This window comes from Saccopteryx leptura, chromosome 4 (genome assembly GCF_036850995.1).
Source record: "Saccopteryx leptura isolate mSacLep1 chromosome 4, mSacLep1_pri_phased_curated, whole genome shotgun sequence".
NCBI lineage: Eukaryota > Metazoa > Chordata > Mammalia > Chiroptera > Emballonuridae > Saccopteryx > Saccopteryx leptura.
In genome coordinates, this window is record NC_089506.1 from 17,196,906 (window position 1) to 17,221,894 (window position 24,989).

Consider the following 24,989-nt stretch of genomic DNA (forward strand, 5'->3'; position numbering starts at 1 on the left):
TATTTTTAAGCTACCAAACAATAAAATTATTTTAAGTGGCTTAAATATCCTGGTTTTACAAGAGAGATGATTGAAACTTTCTGAAAATCAATAGTCTTTATCAATAAAAAATAGGGGTTTTTTTGTTTTTGCTTCTTTATACACAAATTAAAGATAATTAGCATATAGGAAATATATCTTGCTGCCTATATGAGAAGTTTTTAATTTATTATATAAAGAACTCTAGCAAATGAATACCACATAAATATCTCAAGAGAACAATAGAGTGAGATTAACAGATAATTCATAGTAAAAGAAAATATGAGTGGAATTTCACTAAGATAGAAATTAAATGTAAATAAAACATTAAATTGAGGTGGGCAAAACATGTTAAGCCTCACATGTTAACATTAAATGAGACAGAGAAAGCATGTTTTATATCATTAAATTAAATGCCAAGTGGTATTATTATTATTCTAGAGTTTTGGGAGAATGTTCAGAAATACAAATGTTTTACAATGGATTTTCTTGGTAAGCTCTGCACTGAGTTTATTATTCCTGCATTTCTTTTCTTAAATTCAAATATTAGTCATACTCTAAAAATATAGGCAAAATACTTTTCAGTATACAGACAAGAGCCAGATGTAGTCAATTATCATGTTGGAGTCACCCAAAGAAAACTAAAATGAAGCATATTGATGAAAACGTGAGGACATTCTGGTGTACTGGAATTCCAGCGCGCCCAGGGGTCTCACTTGCCCAAGTGTTCCCTCTTTGCGGACTTTGTCCCTTGTCCGCAGAGTGTGCAGGCTGGTGAGACACCGTCACCTGGCCCGCCGTTGAGGCACTCTCAGGCTGGTGGGCAGACACCCAGGTGTGCCAACGCCAAAAACTTGCAGTGGTGCCAGTTCAACCCTTTCTTAAGAAAGAATTTTCTAAGAATGTCATGGCTCTGTATATTAACCAAAAATTTCCTGTATTTTCTTGTAGGAGAGATTATTTCATTCAATATTTTCTATGAATTTTTTACCATCTGTACATCAATAATAGCAGAGGACAAAAAAGGTAAGTGCACTGAGGGCAGGCGGGCGGGCGCTGCGAAGTGCAGGGCAAGAGAAAAGTCGGCAAATACTGGGATTAGAACTTGTAAGGTCGAGGCTTGCTCTGCAGATTCTCAGGATGTTGCACACAGTTTGATGGATCGTTAAATTTTTAAAAGGCAACTGAAAACTATCCTTATATTAAGACTACTGTAATACTTACTAAAGTTGAATTCAGATACGCAAAGAAGTGTGTCAGGACTAGAGCCGTGCTTGCCTCTCCTCACAGTCTGCTCATACCCGTCCTCAGGATTTGCTATAAGCACTCACAGGGTGCTTCATTATCATCATCTGCATAAGGATCCCGGCCTGGAAGCCCAGGACAAATCTCTCCATCATTTCTCAGCCAAGGGACCCCCCGCCCCATAGAGCATCCTCACTTTCCCATGTTTTCCGGGCAGATCCCGAGAGTACAAGACACAGGATGATTTTCCCTGACTCACTCTTGTTTTTGACCTATACTTTGGTATAGTCTGCCTGTACCTATCCTTCAGGTGTCTAGCTATAGATGACAATGCCTGAAGCATGTTGGCAAGTCACATTAAGTGAGGCTAGAATAGCTATGTCCAGCTAGGGCCATGTCATAGCAGACCAAAGAATGACCACTGGTCCGTTTCCCATGTGCTAATCTTTCCTGGAACCCTGTGTCCTCGGGGATTGTGGGGGCGTCTGGCTGATGTGACAGAGACAACAGTTTGATTTTAAGACTTACAGTATCCGGATGCTGCTTAACTCTTATTGTTGGATTTAACAGTTGGGAATCTCAGTTAACCAAAATTAAGTGTCCAGCTTTGATGTAAGGTCATAACAGCTCCTACCTCTCTCTTTCACTTACTTTCAATTAGGTCATTTAATACATGGACGGAACATGGATTTTGGAATATTTCTTGGGTAAGTAAAAAAAATGGTGTGCATCAGTCCTTCAGAAGAGTAGATTGTATTATACTGATGAGAAGTCCCAAGTCATGCAGCAGGTGTGACCGGAGTGAAGAGAGTGGATTCCTTAGTTTTGAGACAAGAGGGGGGCACTTGCTCACTCAGGTTTCTGCAAGTCTGTGACTGCGTTGCATGTGGTGAACAAAAATCTGGAGCATGCTTGGAGGCCCCAGATGCACATCTAGTTTATTGCTCCAAAGGAAGAACAGTGTTCTATTTTATGTCTTCTTGATCTTTCTGAAAAAACTTGAACCTGCAGTTTGCTATTTATTGGCTGTTAAATTGGAAGAACTACTTACCTTCCATGAGCTTCAGTTTTGTCAGGTGAAGAACTGAGGATAAAACCACCCGTATATCAAGGTTCTTTTTCTTATTGAATTTATCGGTGTGACATTGGTTAATAATAGTACACAGGTTTCAAGTGTATAATTCAATGATACGTTATCTGTATATTGTGCTGTGCGGTCACCACCCCACGTCAAGTCTCCCTCCATCACCATCTGTCCCCCTTGGTCCTCTTCTGCGTCCTCCCATCCCCTTTCTCTCTGGTAACCCCCACACTGTTGTCTGTATCGGATTTATTTTTGCTTAATCGCCTCACCTTATTCACCCAGGCCTCCCAACCCCCTCCCCCTCTCACACAAAGTTCTTGTTAGCATTGATCCTTAGGGATTAAATAAAGTACCTAGTACAATGCCTGGCCATCATCTTATTCATCATTATTGTCATTGTTTCTAAATGTCACTAAAGTTTGTCTTTTGCAGGTGGAATATAAATAATAACACCTGGGTCGTAACTGAGGAGCTAAAACCTTTAACAGTCAACTTGGACTTCCAAAGAAACAATAAAACCGTCTTCAAGGCCTCCAGCTTCGCTGGCTACGTGGGCGTGTTAACAGGATTCAAACCAGTAAGGGTTCTACTGCTCTGTAATTGTACAGGTACTCTGTGTCCTGTGCTCGCTCTGTGAGAAGGGTGGATCTAAGGAAGTGAGGACCTAGAAAGAATGGGACGCCCTTGTTCATCCTTTGTGCTTCTTGTCACCTTCATCGGTGTGAGCTCACACGGCAGAGTACAGAGGAAATGAAGGTTTCTGAGCCCTTTCTGGGGGAAAAGCACATGGCTGGATGCCAAGAGCTGAGAATATCAATCTGGAATCTGGTCTCGGGTCTGCACCTCAGACACGTTGGGCATGAAATCTCTGCACTGCTGTTCGTTGTTAGCAACATAGGGCTAATAACACCTGTCCTACTCATCTCACACACTGGGTGTGAAGGTGCTTTGAATTTCTAAAAAAGCTCTGTTAACAGGTGATATTGTTGTGGTTTTGATTTATCTTTGCATTCCCCATTACCCGAGCCAGGTCTTGGTGTACCATATAAAGTACAGTGAGAGGAACTCAGACAGGACGGTCTCAGTTTCTGACTTCACTCCTTCGTTTTTTTCTCAGGGACTCTTTAGTCTTACACTGAATGAGCGTTTCAGCACAAATGGTGGTTATATGGGTAAGTAGACAGTTGTTAAATGAAACGGGTACTTCGTAGATGTTTTAAGAGGAGAGCTAGACGCTACATTCTGGGTAATAGTCTCACCCCTTCGAGGTCCTGAGACGCTGTATGTGTTTGGTCTCTTCCAGGTGTCATAGAATGGATTTTGGGAAAGAAAGATGCGATGTGGATAGGGTTTATTACCAGAGCAGTTCTGGAAAACAGCACAAGGTAATCTGTTGGGTTGTTTTATTTTAAAATTTAATATTTTATTTTAAAATATTTTTACTGATATAATTGATATATAACATTAGTTTAAGCTATACAAAATATTTTGACATTTGTAAACATTGCAGAATGATCACAATAAATCTAGGTAACATTCACCACCACAGTTATAAAATTTTCTTTCCTTGTGAGAACTTCTAACATTTATTTTTAGCAACTTTCAAATATACACTACAGTATTAACTATAGTAACCCTGCTGTGTATTACACCCCCAGGATTTAGTTATTTTATAACTCAACGTTTTTACTTGACCCCCTTCACCCATTTCACCAACCCCATCCCACCTCGGACTGTCTCTGGCAACTGCTAATCTGTTCTCTAGATCTATGAGTTTAGTTTGTTCTTTTGTTTTTACTACATATAATTTAGGTCCTATGGTATTTGTCTTTTGCTGTCTGGTTTATTTCACTTAATGCCCTTAAGGTCTGTCTACATGGTCACAAATGTCAAGATATCCTTTTTTTACGGCCGAATAATATTCCATTGTGTGTATGCACACATTTTCTTTATCCATTCCTCCATTGAAAGAAACTGAGTTTATTTCCCTGTTTTGGCTATTGTAAATATGCTGCAGTGAACATGGAGGTGCATATATCTTTTTGAATTAATTATTTCATTTTCTTCAGCTACGTACTCCCAAAGTTGGTGAATCATATAGTAGGTTTTTTTTTTAATTTTTTTATAAAGATTTTATTTATTCATTATAGAGAGGGGAGAGAGAGAGAGAGAGAAGGGGGAGGAGCAGAAAGCATCAACTCCCATACGTGCCTTGACCAGGCAAGCCCAGGGTTTTGAACCGGCAACCTCAGCGTTTCCAGGTTGACACTTTATCCACTGTGCCACCACAGGTCAGGCCATATAGAAGTTTTATTTTCAGATTTTAAGGAACCTTCATACCGGTTTCCATAGTGGTTGCACCAGTTCAGATTCCAGCCAACAGTGCTCAAGCGTTCCCCTTTATCCACATCCTCACCATCACTTGTTCTGTCTTGTCGTTTTGATAAAAGCCATTCTAACAGGTGTGAGGTATATCCCACTGGGGTTTTGATTTGCGTGTCCCTGATTCAGCACCTTTTCATGTACGTTGTGGCTATCTGTATGTCTTCTTTGGAAAAATGTCTAATCAGAACCTCTGCCCACTTTTTAATAAGATTGTTTGGGTTTTTTGCTATTGAGTTGCATGAGTTCTTTATATATTTTGGATAGTAACCCCTTATCAGACACATAATTTGCAAGTGTTTCTTCCATTTAGGTTTCCTTTTCATTTTGTTTATGAGTTTTTTTGTTTGTTTTTGCTGTGCAGAAGCTTTTGAGTTTGATGTAGTTACACTTGCTTATTTTTTATTTTTGGTGTCAAATCCAAAAAAATCATAGTCATAATCAATGTCAGAGAGCTTACTGCTTCTGTATTCTGGAATTTTATGCTTTCAGGTCTTATATTTAAGTCTTTAATCCATTTTGAGTTGATTTTTTTATATGGTGTAAGGTAGTGGTCCACATTTCCTCTTTTTGCAAGTGGCTGTCCAGTTTTCCCAGTATCATTTTTGAAGAGACTGTCCTTTCCCCATTGGGCATTCTTGGTTCTTTGTTGTAAATTAATTGACTGTATATTTCATGGGTTTATTTTGGGGTTCTCTAGTCTGTTCCATTGAGCTGTGTGTTTGTTTTCTGCCAGTTATCATACTGTTTTGTTTACTATAGCTTTGTAATATACCATATTTCCCCATGTTTAAGATGCACCCGTTTTTGAAAATTTTGGTTCTAAAAACTGGGTGCGTCTTATACAGTGGCTGTAGATTTTTTTCTTGCATTTCTCTCTTTCTTGCACTTGTTTTTGCACTCATTGTTGAAGACAGTGGTTCGTCATCAGACACAGATGAGGACAAGCTAATGGATGGGAGTTTTGACCATGATGAGGAGTTGTATGAATTTTATGATGAATAAAACTTAAGTTCAATAACTTCATGTAATACATTTTTTTTTTCAAATTTCGGGCCCCAAAATTAAGGTGCGTCTCATACATGGGGAAATATGGTAATTTGAAATCAGGAAGTGTGATGTCTCCAGTTTTGTTCTTTCACAAGATTGCATTTGCTATTCAAGGTTTTTCATGGCTCCATATACATTTTAGAATTGTTTTGTTTTTCTTTTGTGAAAAAATGCCATTGGCATTTTGACAGGGATTGCATTGACTGTAGGTTGCTTTGGGGTAGTGTGAACATTTTAACAATATTTATTTCCTAATCTGTGACCATGGAATATCTTTCCATTTCTTTCATCAATGTCTTATTGTTTTCAGTGTACAGGTCTTTCACTTCTTGGGTTAATTTACTCCTTGGTAGTTTTTTATGCAATTGTTAACTTCTCATTCTTACTGTTCATTATCAGTACATAGCTACTGATTTTTATACTTTGATTTTTATCCTGCAACTTTACTGTATCTATTCTAATAGTTGTGTGCATGTGTGTGTATGAAGTCTTTAGGATTTTCTTATGTTATCTGCAAATAGCAACAGTTTTACTGCTTCCGTTCTGATTTGTGTGCCTTTTATTTCTTGCATAATTGCTCTGGCTAATACTGCAATACTATATTGCATAAAAGTGTTGAGTGGGCATCTTTGTCTTGGTCCCAATCTTAGAGAAAAAGCACTCAGTGTTTCACCATTGAATACGATGTTAGGTGTGGGCTTGTCGTGTGTGGTCTTTATTCTGTTGAGCTATATTCCATCTGTACCCATATTGTGGAGAGTTTTTCTTTTTTTATCATAAATGTCTATTGAATTTTGTCAAGTGCTTTTTCTGCATCTATTGAGATTATCATACAATTTTCATCCATTTTGTTAATGGGATTTGTGGTTCCTCAGATATTTGTTTTTGCTTAGTTTCGAAGTTTAAAAAATTTCCATTCCAAGACAACTAAAAATGTTTTCCTTTTAAAAAATGTTTGTATGTAGTTATGAAGAAGCTAAGAATATACTGATCAAAACGAAGATACTGGCCCCGGCATATTTTATCTTGGGAGGCAACAAATCTGGGGAAGGCTGTGTGATTACACGAGAAAGGAAAAAATCTTTGGATGTATATGAGTAAGTATGTTTGTTAAAGCGAAGAAGAAATAAAGCATAGACTGACGTATGTGCAGGTTTAAGGCATGAAGCCTGAGAGGAATCTCTTTTTGTATCTAGACTCAACCCCAAGCAGGGTAGATGGTATGTGGTAGAAACTAATTATGACCGTTGGAAAAATCCCTTATTCCTTGATGACCGCAGAACAGCTGCAAAGTTGTGTCTAAACCAGACAAGCCAAGAGGTAAGTAACATTCACAGTGTCACATAGAGAAAGAAATGGCGACCATTAAAGATATTAGTTCTGGCATTTTTCTTTGGCTTTCATAGAATTTAGAAACCTCATATTATCCAGTATCAATGGGCAGTCCCTACTGAGTTTTTGTTTTGTTTTTAATTTAAAGAGCAAGATTTTGCTCTACTTCCTTTATTCTAATTCTGGACACTATACGGTGAAGTTAAATGACAAGCAGGGAAGAATTAAAAGGGGAGGAAGAATTTGAAAAAGTGATACATTTTACCTGTTTCTAACAGCAACCCCAAGGGAAATCGTTTAGGGGTTTGGGGAGCGAAGTGAAGAATGTCTTCATTTTAATGACCCATTTGTGTAGATAGGGCTGTTGTTGACTGTATTTCATGTACTGACCAAACTGTTTTTTGTTTCAGAATATCTCATTAACCACCATATATGATATCCTGTCAACAAAACCTGTCCTCAACAAGGTATTTTAAATATATGTACTTGCTTTTAGGGAAGGAGTTCAGTCCTGTGTTTTATCTTATCCTGTTGCCTTGGAGAAATCACAGCTAGAATCCCAAATCATGTTCCACTTAAGGTTGATTTTTAAAAATGTTTTTGTGTGAGTGACTAAAATAGTAACTGTTAGGATGTGACAAAGAAACTGCTCTCTGCTGCTTGGATGTCCAATTTGATCAGCCTTGTTTCCAAATTTTACTTACATGGCCCTAAACTAAGTGTAGCATGTTAGTCTTGACGCCTCCCTGTCTAGACATACTATGCTAACACCTAAAACTCGACCGAAGTCTGAAGTCCATCTTAAGATAGAGCTTTGTGTCTTGGTGGACCACAGTTTCTCTTAAACTTTGTAATTTTTATTTTTATCTTTTCCCCACACGATAGCTAAAAAATGCAAAATGTTTCCTAATCTTCCAATTCGCCTATAGTCCCCCCTTGCGTATCCTCGATATACACACCCAGACTTTCCTGTTTGTTCTCTTCTTTGGTGCTTTCCCCATCCCCCCCTAAAACCAGCATGCCTCCATTACCGCTGCGGGAACAGACTCCTCCCACCGGGGGCACGGCTGAGACCTGGCTCCCGCGGGAAGCCTCCCTGCAGCCCTCGCCATGCCTTCAGAGTCCCTGTGCCTCCCTCTGTCTGTTGCCTGTGACCTGCAGGGCCGCATCACGGCCCCACCATATATGCTTTAAGGATAAGGAGAGCCACAGCCTCCCAGTACCCCACGAGGCTCTGCGGGCCCCCGGATTCTAGGTGGAAGGTTAAGTACGTCTTTCCGCATTGGTGCTGAGCAGACCTTGTAAAGAACTGAAGATTCCCTCCCACGCCTGTTTATAGTCGCAGCCTGCAAGAACAGTCTACTGAAGTCAGTTTTTATTACTAACTTATTAGATGGATATTTATATGTTCACTTTTATATAATGTAATATTTAATATTAACCCTTTAATATTAAGTAACTAACTTCGTAGAGCAGTTCAAGTAAAGAATAGCTAATGTGAATCAGGACACCTCAGAATCGTAAACATCCTTAAAGTATAAATAACTTTCCTTTCAGCTGACTGTATTCACAACCTTGATGGACGTTGCCAAAGGTCAATTTGAAACTTACCTGCGGGATTGCCCAGACCCTTGTATCGGCTGGTGAGCACACACCCGGCCGACCAGAGCGCGCTACGACATCGAGATGGGAGCTCACAGGTGGCCGACTCGTGCAGCGGCTGATCTCTGACCGAAAACTAAGACGCAGGGCGGGTGGTCTGTGAGACATGAGCTTGTCCGGCTTGGTATGTTTACAATTCACAGACTCTTTGCGCCGTAACAATTGGTTGTCCTTACTTGCAGATAATTTAAGTGAAGTACACAGTCATTTAGAATTTGCTGAGTGTCATTTCACTTGACATTTGAGGATGAGGATGGACACTTGAGTGGGACCACATCCATAGACGAAGCAGGAGTCTCTGTGGGCACTGAATTCAGGTCACCTGTGTAACAAGTTACAGCAAATCGTCCCCACTATTGTATTTCACCTTGATCCACGTATTTGTATGTTTTTCTGTATTGCAATCTTTTCCTCCAGGTACTAAGTGCTATTTAAGTTAATATACCATTGTTTTTTGCTGTTTGTGACAGCAGTATTATTTCATTAACTTTGATTAGAGGGAGATGAAACATTCAATTGTATATTTCTTAATGGGCAATACCTGGGCCTTTGACTCTGAAGAGAAGTCCTTTTTGGGGTTCATGAAGTAATCAGTATGCGAGGCAGTCTTGTATACACAGAATGATTGTGTTTCCTTTTTCAGAGTTACCCTACCTCCCAGAAACCCCAGAAAGTTAGCTTCAGAAACCAAGTCCCAGGTTCTGTGAATCTGTAGTAAACAAACAGGTCAGACTTGTGGAAAATGGGTGGTGAACCCATTTTAAACTTTCCTAGGTATCATCCACTTAAGAGATTTTGAGTTTTTCCTTCTAATTAGTATGTATTTTTTAAAAATTAAGTATAATGTATAAAAATGTTTTTCAGAAATCAGTATTTTTGAAAAATGCTAATCAAACTTGTTAACTTTTCAAACTTTCATGATTAACTGTGAACTGCGTGCCAGTTGGGCATGTCTGTATCCACTTCATTTCCATATCAGTTGTATTCATGACATTCAGTAGTCATGGGAAGTAGTGTCAGCCAGTCTTGTATGCTAATTGTTACCTACATGTTGGTTTGAGGGTGGGGGTTATTATGGAAAAATCAAAGCTGAATTTGTCTGCATTAAATCACAAGAGTTATGTAAGTGGGTGACTCAGCTTGTCTAAATGGTTACAATTTTACATGACTAATCCTTACCACTTGTTTACATTATCGGCCCATGTGCGTGTTCAAGAGCTTTTCCTCCCAGACCGGAGGGTATTTCTGTTCCCTCAAATATGTAGTGATGCCAATATCTTACTGAAGCGAGAAGAATTGCAAGAGGATTTGTGTCAAAATAGGATTTGATTAATTTTAAAAAATTTACTTAAGATTTTGTCCTTCTTACAAAAATGAAGGTAAACTTTTGTATTATTTTTCTAAAGTAGCTTTTGATGTACACAATAGAGTAAGGTACTAATTGTTTTAAAATCCTCAGGACTAAAAGCATTTGGAGAAAATAACTGGTATTAAAATTTGAGGTAGCACTGTTTAGTGGTAACAAGTTTATAGAATTATATCATATAAACCTATTTACATAATACTTTATATATGTTTATGCCTAACTAGGTATCTATATAGAGTATAGAAAGATGACTAGGGGGATGTTTATAGAGATGTTGACAATGGGTCCCCTGGATAATGTTACTGTTTCAATTTGGAGAGGACATTAATGAGAGTGCATTTTAGAAATAATGGATAATAAGCCAGGACAGGTCGGATCTGAACCATGGGCTATAATTTCCCCGCCTAGTTTTAGGGAGTTTGATTTAAAATGGACAGCTGAGTCAGACCTATATTCCTTCCTTCACACAAGAGCTCTAGCATAACTAATTATAGAGAACTTATTATCAGGCGTTGTGACACATGCTTCACATAAATCATCTTATTTCACCTTCTCAATTAACCTGTTATACTTGTAATCCTACTTTCTCAAAATCAAATAAACAGAAGGGGTTCAAGCCAAGATTCCATCCAGGTGTTTTTGGGGGTGGAGGGGATTAGTATTCTCTGGTGTGCGTTTTTACAAGTCCAACAACCTAGCTTGTTTAGTGGAGCACTTAGTCTACTGTACATTTACCAGAATCACTTGTCAGTATCTACTGCTTAGATCTATTCCCACTGCCTTCTAATTATCCTGTCTTTTTTGAATTATCTTCTTCCCTGGACATATATTTTTAAACTTTATTTTTATTTATTGATTTTAGCCAGAGAGGAAAGGAGGGGGGAGAGAGAGAGAGCAAGAGAGAACAATATTGAACGATTCCTGTATATGCCCTGACCGGCTATCAAACCGGCAACCTCTGCACTTTGGGTCAACACTAACCAACTGAGGTATCTGGCTAGCGCTGAGGACATATTTTTAAATTCTATTTTTTCCTCCATAAGTATGGAAGAAACACCGTATCTGTATTTATAGTGGTTACCCTTAGTTGGACCATGTCTGTTTATATTAAAGGTTAAATATCTGTGTATTTACAAAAGTATACAAAAGGTTTGAGTACTTTAACGCAATTTACTCACTGCCTAACTTACCTTGTTCTATTTGTATTTTCTCGATTCCCAAAAAGACATTGTTGCACATAGAGAATGATGGTTTAAACTTGTATACGTTTTTATATTAATAGTTCATTTTCGTTCTCACCTTTCCACCTGGCATCATTTTCCTTTTGCTGAATGAAGATTTTAGTCTACTGACAAGAACAATATTCAGACTGTTTGAAATGTCTTTACTTTGAAGGAAATTTCTGCTGAGCGTAGAATTGTAGATTAAACTGTTAATTCTGAGTATCACTATTGAGAAGCAAGTTGTTGATCCAATATTCATTTGAAGGTACTGTCTTTTCATTGCTTTTAGGATGTTTTTTCTTTGTAATTCTTGAGTTTCAATGTATTTCTGAATATTAACTTTTAAAGTATTTTTCTTCTTTAGAACCTGTTGGATTTGTTGATCAGTGGATGGCTATTTCTCATTATTCTGGAAATTCTGAGCCACCATCTCTTTGGTATCACTTCTGCCCGATCTTTCTTTTCCTTCTGGAACTCCAGTTCCATGCACGTTAAACCTGCTTGTCTGTTTTCTAAGATAGAACCTATCTTCTTCTCATATCTGTAGCGTTCATTCTATAAAATTTCTTTAGATCTGTCTTCCAGTTAAGTAACCAATTCTGTTGTGACAAATCTATTAGAGCTTTTGTTTCGAATTCCAGTTGTTGTTTTATACACTGAATACTTGGCTCTTTTACAAATCTAGGTAAATTTAGTATAAATTATTGGTCTTTACTCATTTAAAATAATTTTATTTCTTTGAACTTATTAAAAAATTTATATTCTGGGCTTCATAGTGCAATCTGAAACCTCTGCAGATCTGATAGCACCGTGTCTGCTAGTTCATGTTTGCTGCCTTCTTTCCTTGTGTTTGTTTCTTATTTGTGACAGCAGCACATACTTCCACGGGATATTTTCTGTGGAAATCCTCTTGAGGACTGGGTTGGAGGTGGGTTCTTTCAGAGAGGATTTAATTTACTTCTGCCAGGGCCCGAGGACACGACGACCACTGTAAATTAAATTCTTGTGGGTTTTGTAGACCCTAGTGAATTCAGTACCTAGATCTACACGTACATGGCCAATTCATTTCCACAAAGGGGTAAGATGATTTAACAGAGCATGATGAGTTTTTCAACAAGCAGTGCCAATGGATGTCTATCTGGGGAGAAAATAAACCTAGATCCTTACTTCACACCATACAAACTACCCCTACCCCCAACTGCTGATATATTTAAATGGAAAAGCTGTTAAGTATAAAACATCTAGAACAAAACAGGAAGAAAACCTCAATGACTTCGGTATAGGCAAATGTAACTTCTTAGGACATAAAGTACATTTTTTAAAAGACATTATCATAATTACATCTTTTTTGGAAAGATAAATGAAAATGCAAAGCACAGTCTGGAGAAAATATATGCAATAAATGTTTGACAAAGGATTAACCAGAATATAAAAAGTCATATTAAGTTCAAGAAACCAACTGGACATTCAAAAGAACCCAAGTTTGAGGGGTAAGGGAGGTTGTATTAAAACTTGGAAGTAGACAGATTATAAATATTTCAAGTTATAAGATCACCAAGGTTACAAAAGTGTAACTGAAAGATCAACAGATTACGTCTTGGGGAGTGCCAACATTTAAATATGATCAGACTATCAATATATTTCCACATGAATGTCTTGAATCTCACCAGACAGAAATTCTAGAATTTCTAGGTTGGAAGACTAATTTAAAACATCTAAAGTTAGGCATGGGGCTATCAAACATCCGACTTAAGATTTTAGAAAGCTAGAGCAGTGATTTTCAACCTTTATCATCTCGTGGCACACCTAATTACCAAAATTCTGTGGCACACCAAAAAGTATATTTTTTGCCAACCTGACCAAAAAATAGGTATAATTTACAAAAAAATAATAATTACCCTTTTTGCTCCAAAGTGGCTTTTTAAAAAACCAGGTGCCCGCCTATTCTTGTACATAGGATTTCTGGCACCAAAAATTAATCAATTAGACATAAACTTATTTTTTTTTAAATGGTGATTCTCTAATTCCATTATTTATTTATTTTTAATAATATATATTTTTTAATTATTTTTTTTTTAGATCTTTTATTTATTCATTTTAGAGAGGAGGCAGAGAGAGAGAGAGAGAGAGAAGGGAGGGAGGAGCAGAAAGCATCAACTCCCATATGTGCCCCGACCAGGGAAGCCCTGGGTTTCGAACCGGCGACCTCAGTGTTCCAGGTTGATGCTTTTACCCACTACGCCACCACAGGTCAGGCACCATTATTTTTTTAAAGATTTATTTATTGATCTTACAAAGGAGGAGAGAACAAGGAAGTATCAATTCATTGTTGCCTCACTTTAGGTGTTCATTGCTTGCTTCTTGCTTGTTGTATGTGCCTGGACCGGGCAAGCCTGGGTTTCAAACCGGCGACTTCTGCATTCCAGGTCAATGCCCTATCTACTGCAACACCACAGGCCAGGCAGATGCAAACTTATTATGTGACATGACCAATAAGATGCAATTCTTATCATATAACCTATAAATGTATGGTTCCAGACAGGGCATTCATAAACCACATGGCTATTTAAGCTGTTGTCATTTTTTTTTCTTGACTATTGAAAGGAAAAGAGGTCAGTGACCCTAACTAAATAGTCAGGCATTGCATGTTTTAAAAATTCTTAGTGACACCTGACAGGTGCTGGCACAGTGATAGAGCATCGACCTGGGATACTTGAGGTCCCAGGTTCAAAACCCCGAGGTCAGTGGCTTGAGCGCAGGGGTGCCAACCTGAATGCAGAATTTTATCAACGCGTTCCCAGGGATGCTGGCTCGAGCTAAGCCCCCCCACCCTCTCCCTGTCAAGGCAAAACAATCAATGAACAACTAAAGTTATGCAACTACAAGTTGATGCTTCTCTCTCTCCACCTTCTCCCTCCCCCACCCTCCCTGTCTCTTTCTCAAAAGAAAAATCTTGGCAGCCCTAGAGGGCATAGGAAGGAAATGTTACTCCACAGTAGCACCCTTCTTCCACGCGATGCAGTCTGGTTTGAAGAACATGCCCCAGTAAGACAGCTCTTAAGTAACAGCTCTATACTTTTTAGGCTGTGCCACCATACCAAGGGAATGGGCCAGACCCTTGTAAATCGTGAAATGATTGACAAAAGTTGAGGTCACATGGATCCTTGTAACTGAATCCCAAATTTCTTATGAAATAAAGAGACACTAGGTTTTCAATACTTTCTTGTTCAGTGACTTTAATAAACGTAATTATTTGTACAATTGCTTACATATTTCCGTTTTAAATTCTTTTAATAAATCTTCCTTTGAAAGATATAACTAGTAACCATTTGATAATATAAATACTAAAACCATCCTTGGATCCAGGCCAATTCTTTTGTTTTGCAAGTAGGAAGATGAGGAATACAGGGGGTTAAACAGCATAAGCATGTTTTGTGCATCATATTTCTAAATGTCATAGTAATACTACCTCTTAGCTTTACTATAATACTGTCCAAATATCTGTGAAAGAATTTTAAGCTAAAGAACAAAAGGGCTCTCATGTATTAAAATGACTGCTAATATTTATAAGAAAAGCTTAACTATTTGACTTGGGGTGGTGAGCACACAATCCAGTATACAAATGTACAGATGTGTTACAGAATTGTGCTTCTGAAACGAAAACAAAACGTTGAACTATATAATGTTACAGAAATTGAGTTTTTGAATCCTGGCAGTCCTGTAGAAGGTATAGAAATTTCCTATATGAAAATCTAAGATGACCACTGAATACCTCATTAGTAAACATTTATGTTCTAAAATATATCTTTTCCTAGATATTACCAGAAATAATACTCAAATATAATAGAATTCAATGATGGATCACAAAAAAAGTTATTAGAATTCACCTACTGAACACCTATATAATATCAATTTGACAACTGGTGGTGGCAAAATGAAAAAACACCAGGGACAGTTATATGTGATATAATTCAAGGTGAAACTTAAAATTATATAATCGAAAATTTAAAGTTCTAATTTTGTAGTTTAAACTTTATTACTCTGTCTCAAACATTTTTGGGGGTGCGGAGATAGAAAGTGAGGGAATGGAAAGAGGACAGAGATGGAACAGAGGAAGAGAACTAGAATGGTGAGAGTGGCACTGTGGGAAAACTCCGCGTTAAGTCCACGAGAACGAAGGCTCTTCAGACCCCGCTTCCTTCTGTAAAGAAGGGAAAGTTACAAGAGGAGAGCCAGCACATGTTAGAAAGCAACATGAAAGCAAGTATGGGTTCTGCTCATCCTTTCTTTTCCTGCGCCTTTCTTTTCTCCAACACACACACATATATGATGCCTTACGTTTGTGTAGCACTTGTCATCAAAGCATGTACATGAAACTACATTCATTGGATAGACGGACCCATCGTCTCCGTCTAGAAAAATACTGATCTCCATCCAACAGGTGAAGGAGCAGTGCAGATGGAAGACCTCTAAATGTCTGGATCCAGTCTCCCTAAAGGAGTGGTTTAACACACATGCTGAATATTACTGAGAACTGATACAGCACTTTATATTCTGTCTTAGTGATGTCATTTTATCAACAGGATGGCCTTAAACAGGCTGCTGTCCTCTGGGAGACACAGGCTCATTTAAAGGTGAGGATTTCTAGCAATACAGCCATATTTACACCTGCTATTTATTTTAAATTAATCATGTGATTTAACAGACCTAAATATCAGGGATAACTAACCAAACATAGGATAAGACTTAATGCAAGAATATTATATGAGAATTCTGTTGTACTGAAACTCTTTGTTGGGACTGGTTTTCAAAATAACCAAATCAATAGCTTTCTGGAAACTGTGGGCCCAAAGGTTCTGTTACAGATATTTCTGAGTGTGGCCAGATGAAATGAACTGATAATGAAAATTCTTATATAAGAAGCGAACTCATTTGTAGGCATAGGATTCTCCTCGATTCTTTAATGAAAACCAGCCAGCCCAGAAGCACCAATTAACAGGAAGAAAACACCAAACATGTAAAGACAGCGTTAAAGTAACAGAGTTGTACAGCAAGAGGAACAATAAAGGCTGGCTCTTCCAGGCAAGACGACTGGGAAATCATATTTGTACAGTGAGCTAAATGAAATCCAGAGTCAATGATTTCTCTGACACATGAAGAATGATTTGTTTGAAGAAAGTTTAGCAATAAGCCAGAAACATGTCAGTCTAATTTTGAATAAATTCAAGAATGTTCTACACACAGTATGTATGGTAGATACAACTAAGAAATAGATCATACCTGGACAATAAGAGAAATGGTCTCAAGTTTAATACATCTCTCTGGCTAGTTGATTTTGTCATCATTTTCCATGTCTTGGTTTCATTTTATATCTAAAGTTGTCAAACCACAATTCTGGAATACATTCTAATGTACGAATGATTATGTCAATTGAAATGAAAATGCGATTCAGGATCATATGCAGGATATACATTTATTCACCCAAAGTGAACGTTACAAAACACAATGCCAGCACAGTCCGGTGAGCTCACTATTGTAGGAGTTATCTCAGCCTGCGTAGGGTTCTCTCTACTCATTGTAACCTTTTCTCCCTCTTTTATTACTAACCAAAATTTTAACTTATAAATGAAGATAAACAGGAATATTCCTTTTAGGAATAGTGACTAGGGAAAAACATGAAACTAGTTATTTCCCCTCAAGCCCTACGTATTTTAAAACTACATAAATTATCAACCAAGATAGAAAACAGCAGACTAGATTACAGCAGCTGTAAGTGGAATAAGCTAGTGACTTCAGTAACAACTAAGATGGAAGTACAACTTGTCCACCGTATCAATCTTTAATATGCATGCAGAGAGTTATAATACGTGAGCCTACACTTGAGTACCAAAATGAAGTTTTCCCTTCCTCCTATACAAACTAGAAAACAAATATAGAATTGGAGCACACATATAATGTAATTTATTGTTTCAATTTCCCAGAAGTCAGGCCAAATGAGTAAGAATTCCTGATTCTGGAATGATAGTTTTCTGAATAGGTTTTATTAAAGTTGGAGATATGTTTTTTACATGATTTAAATTAAGCAGCAATAAGTAAATGTCCCATTTAATACACTCTGATTGGACACTGCAGTTTTACAAATACCAGACAGGTAAGAATTTTAAAGGAATACCAACCAAATTATTTTCTTACAGGGCATTTTAGTCTATTTTTAACAAACTGAAAAGGTACCTGGGATAAAGAGCCGTTTGCTGGCTCTGTGACGCTGTACTGGGTATATGGCAAGTTTGGGATCTAAAGGTAAACCATCTTTCACAAGTTGGCTGACTTAGTGATGGAGAAGTCACACAGACTTCCAATTACTCAACCCTTCACCTCTCACTGTGCACAGAAGAAACTGCTATGCTTTGGTCTTAAACTGTCCTCTCAGTAAGTATCCAAAGGCTTACAGAACCTTAACATTCTGGTACATAAATTTATTTCTACTAATCCCTACTTGAAAGAGCTTGGTTTTTCTTTTAAAATTATACATACTGTTACTTATCTGTGTAGATATACTCTCTAATCATATAAAACTTATTTTTTTTTATTTTTAGACAGAAGCAATATAGACAAGAATTGAAGTTCCAGAAAATATTTATCTAATCGGTACTAAGGATATGTGTTCTAAACTTACTATCCAATTTGAATAGAGTGTTAATATATATTCTATAATAACTTCACAGATACCCTGGAAACCTTTATCACCTGCCCGATTCTTGCATGGAATAAGACATGCAGGTGTCTAAAAGAACAACAGACCCAACAATAGCAACACTGGCAATATTTGGATGCCTGGCATAATGGTTAGACTTTATCATATTAGTGTATTTCTCTACCTCTTGACCACTGCTCTTCTTTGAACAGCCTGATTATATATAACAGTGACTTGCTGTATAAAATTCAACATAATTTCCCCAAAAGAACTTTACAGATAAGTACGTACTTTATTTAAACTACATTTTAAATTCAACATTATGAAACATCACAATGGGAAAAAAACAAGAAAGAAAAAGCAAAAACCCCACAGTGTATCAAGGCTTGACTCTGTCCAGAATTTCTTTCTTATATTTTAAACTGTCATGGGCAAAAAACAGCACACCTATCAAAAATGCAGTGTCAACTAATTTACATCTTTATACAGATCAAACCATGTTTATTTAGAACCATTTTCATATATGTAAAGAGAGTTAGATGAGCCTCTGAAGTCATCTCATGTGCTTTGGGCTCCCAATATTTCTGAAAAACAGAATAATAATGCCTTATAAATTACTTACTGAATTAAGATATTACTTAACTAAAATTTACTTTAATATTTTTGTTTTTCATTAAAACTTTCCCTTTTTTAAAACTTGATTTGAGAGAGGAAGGAGGAGAGAGAGGAAAAGCGAGCGAGCGAGCTGCTGTTCCACCTGTTCCACTTACTTCCGCCTTCACTGGTTGATTCTTGTCTGTGCCATGACCAAGGACTGACACCGCAACCTTGGCCTGTCCGGAGGACAAGGCACTAACTCAACTACCTGGCCAGGGACAACTTTCACTACTCAAGTAGTTATTACCAAGGAAAGACTAATTTAGTTTGTTATAATAATTCCCTGATAACACAGAGTAAAAATCTAAAAAGAAAAGGTGATGGGTTCTGTTGTAAGAAGTAGACCAAGCATATACTTCCTCTCTCTTTCTCAAAAAAAAAAAAAAAAATTAGGAGAGAAAAAGGAAACACTACAGAAATGAACAAAGCCAGGGTGGTTCTGAGAGGCCAGGGCCGGGAGATCCAGCACGCCCCCGATGCCACCCGCAGGGAGGCGCAGTGGGAGGGAAGAGCGCGGCCTGGGCACCAGCTGAGCGGCTAGCAAGCAGAACTCGGCTGAAGACTGCAAATTTAATTGAAGGTCTGACATTAGATCTGCCCTTCTCGTTACCCAGTTCCAGAAAAAACAACAAAAAAATCTTACATGACTTTGACTTTACTCAGTTAAGGAACTGAAAGACAGTAACAACAAAGAAACCTTTTGACCTTGATGCAAGAAATATTCTTTGAATGGCCCAGGGGTTGTGTGTGCTATTAGACCCATTAAGAGGAAGTCTGGGACTATCACTTGGTTCAGCCATGAATCATATTTATATAGAACTATCTTCATAAAAATAGGGAAGATTTAACTATTACAGTTACAAAAACAAAACATTTCTTTTAATAACCTTAGTAATGTAAAAATATGGTGAAAACTGAACAGAGAAGGCAAAAGGAAGAGGGAAGAAGAAGTCAGGTAATAACCAAAGCTGATGAAAACTAGAAAATGTATCTATTAAAAATAACGGCAACAAGGAGAAAAAACAAAAACAATATGAACACTGAAAGGAGAGGCAGGACTAAATACCCCCTTTTCACTTAGGAGATAAGAAATACTACCTGAATTTTTAAAATTTTAGAAAAATCATACGAGTACTATTTTGAGACAGAGGGTTTCCTCCAAGAAAATTAAAAACCGGTAATTAAAAGAAATGGGCTCTTACCAATTATCATTAACTCTTGCATCTTCCCTTTCTTAAACCATATGCATATATTACTTTGCTAAAACTAAAGATTTTAAAAACAGAAATAGAAAAATTATCAGATAATACCATAAATTAGAAAGTTGAACTAAAAATTTTACAGAACTATGTTTCCTTCCTAGTATCTGGCTTAAATCTTCCAGGAACCAGTAGTGAATTAAAAAAAAACAAGACAGCCTGACTAGGCGGTGGCAGTGGATAGAGCGTCGGACCAGGATGCGGAAGGACCCAGGTTTGAGACCCTGAGGTCGCCAGCTTGAGCGTGGGCTCATCTGGTTTGAGCAAGGCTCACCAGCTTGGACCCAAGGTCGCTGGCTCGAGCAAGGGGTTACTCGGTCTGCTGAAGGCCCACGGTCAAGGCACATGAGAAAGCAATCAATGAACTAAGGTGTCACAACGAAAAACTGATGATTGATGCTTCTCATCTCTCTCCGTTCCTGTCTGTCTATCCCTCTCTCTGAAAACAAAAACAAACAAACAAACAAACAAACAAAAAAAACAAGACAAAGTGATAGCATAAGACTGAGTAACTTTTCAATATGATATGGTTAAAACTGAAAACTCGTACCAGGTTCTTTTAGTGTCTGAGAATTCCCAGCTAATTCTTCAGTCTGCATTGCACCTAGTATTTCACCAGGTAAATGGTTTTTCTGTTCTTCTTGAACCATTTTCTTCCTTAGATCTGCCTTTGGAATGATGAAAAAAAAATCATTTTTATTAAATTATAAGAATATTTATTATATCAAGAAAAGTTTTAAAGAGCACCAAATACCTCTGAATATATTGTCAGTTTAAGTGGTAAATCTTCAACTTTCACAAAGTCTTCTTCATCAGATTTCTGACTGATATTACCAGATTCTGCTTCCTGCAAGATAAACAAATTATCTTTAATGAAGGTAACCCACTCTATCTCTGGATTTAAACCAAAGCCATCCATGCCAAGAGACAAAGTGGATTCCTATGTAAATACACATCAATAATTCTATTATATTTGGTTTTCTAATATATTTAAACTCTATGAATAGAACAGAAATCTGGAGTTCACAGGAAGGGTTACATACCTGCAGGTATGGAACATATATACTTCACACTTTCTTATTCTCATTTTATAAAACAAAGAGCCAGTTTGTAAGTTAGAAGAAATGGTAGTTATACTTCGGGCTGAAAAGTCAGACAACAGCTCGTTTCCTGTTTACAGACAACGCCAGAGCCGCATCCTGCAGAACCTAAACATTCAGACTTTCAGTCTCGGGCTGTGGAGGCTCCAACAGAAAGATGACGTCTGAATGTACTACTCATTTTTGTGATCACCTCACACTGTTTCTGAAACTTGAATTCTTTTATTCTTAGTTCTCTTTTCTGATTTTTAATAGTATCATCATCCCACCATTACCCAAGTGGAAACTGTAGGTTTTCCTTTTTCTTGGAACATTTCTCACCCATCTCTCTGTTAGTTTGTACAATATTCTGTATTTATGATGATGGAGCCTCCTAACATATGCTCCCTTGTCAGCATACTTTATAGTCATCAGACTCATCTCCAAAAACCATGACTATGAACATTTCCCTGTCATATGCACAAACCTTCAGCAGTGTCCTAGCCTAAGATTTCACATTCACGACCCTCCATAATCTAACTCACTGGTTCTCAAACTTTTTAAAGTCAGGCGCATTTAAAATCCTACAACACTATATACAAATTTCTGAGAAATATGTTATAATAATTAAGTCAAATATTAAATAAAAAATATATAAAGTCCAAGTGTGCTTTTATGGTAATTAAACAAAATAAATGATAAATTTAAATTTATTTTGACGTTAAACATTTTTATGTTATATTTTTTGAGTTATGCTTTTTAGAATTCATAAAAAGGAGTTAAAAAGTAAAAAAATGATAAAAAAGTTATCTTTTTATATATATAGATACATTCTTGGTAAGATTTAGTAAATTTGGCAGGTCCCGGCACAAATGTGTTAAGTTTTTTCATTCTTGTGTTTATGAGAAACATGAGCCTGATGTGTCCTAGCGATTTCTTCAATGTTTGGACATTTATTTGAAAGGTAAAATCTCATTTCCTCGTCAATACATTGAAGAATTCCTCTCTTTTTACTCTTAATTGTGTTGAGTGCAGAAAACCCCCACCATACATATCTTAACTTTACACCAAACAAAGAATAGAAAAAACTTGCCTCCAGTCTTTCCGGGGAACATGAGGGTAGTGTAAACAATCCAGCACCACAGCTTAATAGCCTTTTGCAACCTAATCAGGCAAGTGAGGTGGGGAGTTGGGCAGACTGTCAGCTTACAGCCAATTCCCCACACCTCTGTCCCCCAAAAATCTAAACTCTAAAAACACTATTGGTGTTTTGGTCCCCAAAGGCACATATTTCTCTGAAATACCACAGGGTGCACCTGGAAATCTTCTAGGGCACACACTTTGAGAACCACTGATCTAACTGCAGGTTCATTTCATCACCGTGCTGCATTAAGCAACTCTCACTCATCAAACGCTAATCAGAATAAATCTAACAGATAAGTTTAAGAGTTTTAAATGCAGGGTTTTACTGATAGTAAAGCAAATAAAACAAGATTTAAGAATTACTCTTTCTACTAACATTTTTGAAAAATTATAAGCCCCCTCTCTTGAGAAATTATAAAATCTTAATTGTAAATATATCTTTTTTTTTTATTTTTTACAGGGACAGAGAGAGAGAGTCAGATAGAGGGATAGATAGGGACAGACAGGAACGAAGAGAGATGAGAAGCATCAATCATTAGTTTTTCGTTGCGACACCGTAGTTGTTCACTGATTGCTTTCTCATATGTGCCATGACCGCGGGCCTTCAGCAGACTGAGTAACCCCCCCACTCAAGCCAGCGACCTTGGGTCCATGCTAGTGAGCTTTTTGCTCAAGCCAGATGAGCCCGTGCTCAAGCTGGCAACCCCGGGGTCTCGAACCTGGGTCCTTCTGCATCCAGTCTGACGCTCTATTCACTGCGCCACCGCCTGGTCAGGCTAAATATATCTTTAGGAAGAAAACTGATGTTAATTTAAAAAATATGTGAAACACATTCCTTAGACATAAAAATACAGTGTTATAAATCCCTTCGTTTTTGCTGATAAGACAAAAAATATAAAACATATCATACAAGGATCCAAAAATAATAACCTCCTTGCTATAAAATTAAATTGTTATAGAATAAGTTTAGATCTGGTAGCATATTTCTCAGCATTTTTGTCATTCAGTGTATAATGATAAAAACACTATTGTTATAAGCTGTTTTATTTTCCCACCCAAATGTAAACTTTTATGTATCAACGATTTACAAAATGTTCTAAATAGCAGAGAAGTCATGCATGGGTAGTATAAGAGAGTAATAATGATTCAAGCATCGTTACCCATTCAGGTACAAATTTGAAATGAATGCTCTAGGTTGCCACCTAAAACTCATCTTTTTGGTTCGCGATAGTTATCTTAATTTCATATCACCCTTCTGTTCAAGTTTAAAATAAGTGGAAAATGTTAGCACAGAAATGAAATGCAGAAATACTGAGAAAGGTAATGACACCTACATAGTCATTGACTAACACCGGAGATTCAGTGTCAGGACTTCCAGCCAGAGAGCTCTCAGGAGTCTCCTGAGCAGATTTCACTTCTCTGACTCTAGGCACCAAGGTTTCAATTTCAGTTAGAGGCAACGGCAAAGCGCTGGGCTGTTGAGATGAATCGGTGGTAGTAAGTGGGTCCTTCTGGACAGTACTCTTTAGAGGTTGCTCGTTTTCCAAAATATTGAGGTAACATGGTTTCACAGGAGCACTATCCTGGTCATCTGTCATCAAAGGAAAGACTTAACATTAGTGTGAATGCAACAGCTGTTACAATTTTACTATTACTCCAAATAAAGGCAATATGTATGAATTAGAGTATTTAAGGCATTTAAGATCCAAAAGAAAGGCAACTATCAAGTTTCCTTATCAACAGTTTCTAAATTTAATAGACCAGATCCATCTGGGGATGTTTTATGAATTGGATGCAGCACCAGAGCCCCCTGAAGGGAGCCCTGTTCTGTGGGCTGGGCCCTGCACAGCGGATCCTCCACGGGGGTCAGAGGGTCGTGGTCACAGCAAGGACAGTCCTGGCAGCTGACTGGCCACAGGGTAAATCCCTCCCACACACAAAGAGCAAACAGGACTCACTATAAGAGAAGGGTGTACACAGCCCATATGATAGGGGGACACACATTGAGGGGCCAGCTTGGGTGAGCAGGGAGGCTGTGCCCATGGACCCAACAGAACATCTACTACGTTAGGCCACTCAGTCAAGCCGGGAGATGTGGCAGCTCTATCTAACACACGTAATAAGACACAGGGAGGCTGCCAAAGTGAGAAAACAAATATGCCCCAAATGAAAAAACAACAAAACTCCAGAAAAAACTAAACAAAATGGAGACAAGCAATCTACTAGATGCAGACTTCAAAACACTCGTTATAAGGATGCTCAAGGAACTTAGTGAGAACCTTAACAGCATAAAAAAGGACCAATCGGAATGAAGAATACACTAAAATGAAAAATTTACAAGGAATTGGGAGTCAACAGTAGAGTAGATAAAACTGAGAATCAAATCACCAATTTGGAATATAAAGATGCAAAAAGTACCCAATCATAACAGGAAAAAGAAAAACAATCCAAAAAATAAGGACAGTGTAAGGAGACTGTGGGACAACCTCAAGGGCACCAGCACTCACATCCCAGAGCGCCAGAAGAGAGAGAGTGAGAAACTGAAAACCTTCCTGAAAACATAATTATGGAAACCTTCCCTAACCTGGTGAAGGAAACAGACATACAAGTCTAGGAAGCACAGAGTGTGCCAAACAAGATGAACCCAAAGTGGCCCACACCAAGACACATCATAATTAAAATGTCAAAGGAAAAAGACAAAGAGAGCACCTTAAAAGCACAAGAGAAAAGCAGTTAGTGACCTACAAGGGAGCCCCCGTAGGACTGGATCAGCTGCTTTCTCAACAGCAACTGCA

The 24,989-nt window shown here is 37.7% G+C and overlaps 2 protein-coding genes across 6 annotated transcripts in view; one reads left to right on the forward strand and one right to left on the reverse strand.

Annotated features, from left to right (window-relative positions):
- ASAH1 (N-acylsphingosine amidohydrolase 1) overlaps positions 1 to 10,762 on the forward strand; it is a 33,187-nt gene extending 22,425 nt beyond the window's left edge. Inside the window, exons 6-14 of the mRNA XM_066380225.1 lie at positions 970 to 1,044; positions 1,925 to 1,970; positions 2,780 to 2,924; positions 3,465 to 3,519; positions 3,651 to 3,732; positions 6,745 to 6,876; positions 6,976 to 7,099; positions 7,522 to 7,578; positions 8,669 to 10,762. Of these exons, the coding sequence (XP_066236322.1) occupies positions 970 to 1,044; positions 1,925 to 1,970; positions 2,780 to 2,924; positions 3,465 to 3,519; positions 3,651 to 3,732; positions 6,745 to 6,876; positions 6,976 to 7,099; positions 7,522 to 7,578; positions 8,669 to 8,758 (806 nt within the window). The 3' untranslated portion in view covers positions 8,759 to 10,762. The remainder of the gene's footprint in view (positions 1 to 969; positions 1,045 to 1,924; positions 1,971 to 2,779; positions 2,925 to 3,464; positions 3,520 to 3,650; positions 3,733 to 6,744; positions 6,877 to 6,975; positions 7,100 to 7,521; positions 7,579 to 8,668) is intronic.
- Positions 10,763 to 15,429: 4,667 nt separating this feature from the next.
- The window catches only part of PCM1 (pericentriolar material 1), a 98,658-nt gene continuing 89,098 nt past the window's right edge, over positions 15,430 to 24,989 (reverse strand). For all 5 annotated transcript variants that reach the window (XM_066380224.1, XM_066380220.1, XM_066380222.1 and 2 more), the window contains 4 exons: positions 23,529 to 23,785; positions 20,727 to 20,819; positions 20,523 to 20,640; positions 15,430 to 18,640 (listed from right to left, as the gene is read on the reverse strand). In XM_066380224.1, the coding sequence (XP_066236321.1) occupies positions 18,615 to 18,640; positions 20,523 to 20,640; positions 20,727 to 20,819; positions 23,529 to 23,785 (494 nt within the window). In that variant the 3' untranslated portion in view covers positions 15,430 to 18,614. The remainder of the gene's footprint in view (positions 18,641 to 20,522; positions 20,641 to 20,726; positions 20,820 to 23,528; positions 23,786 to 24,989) is intronic.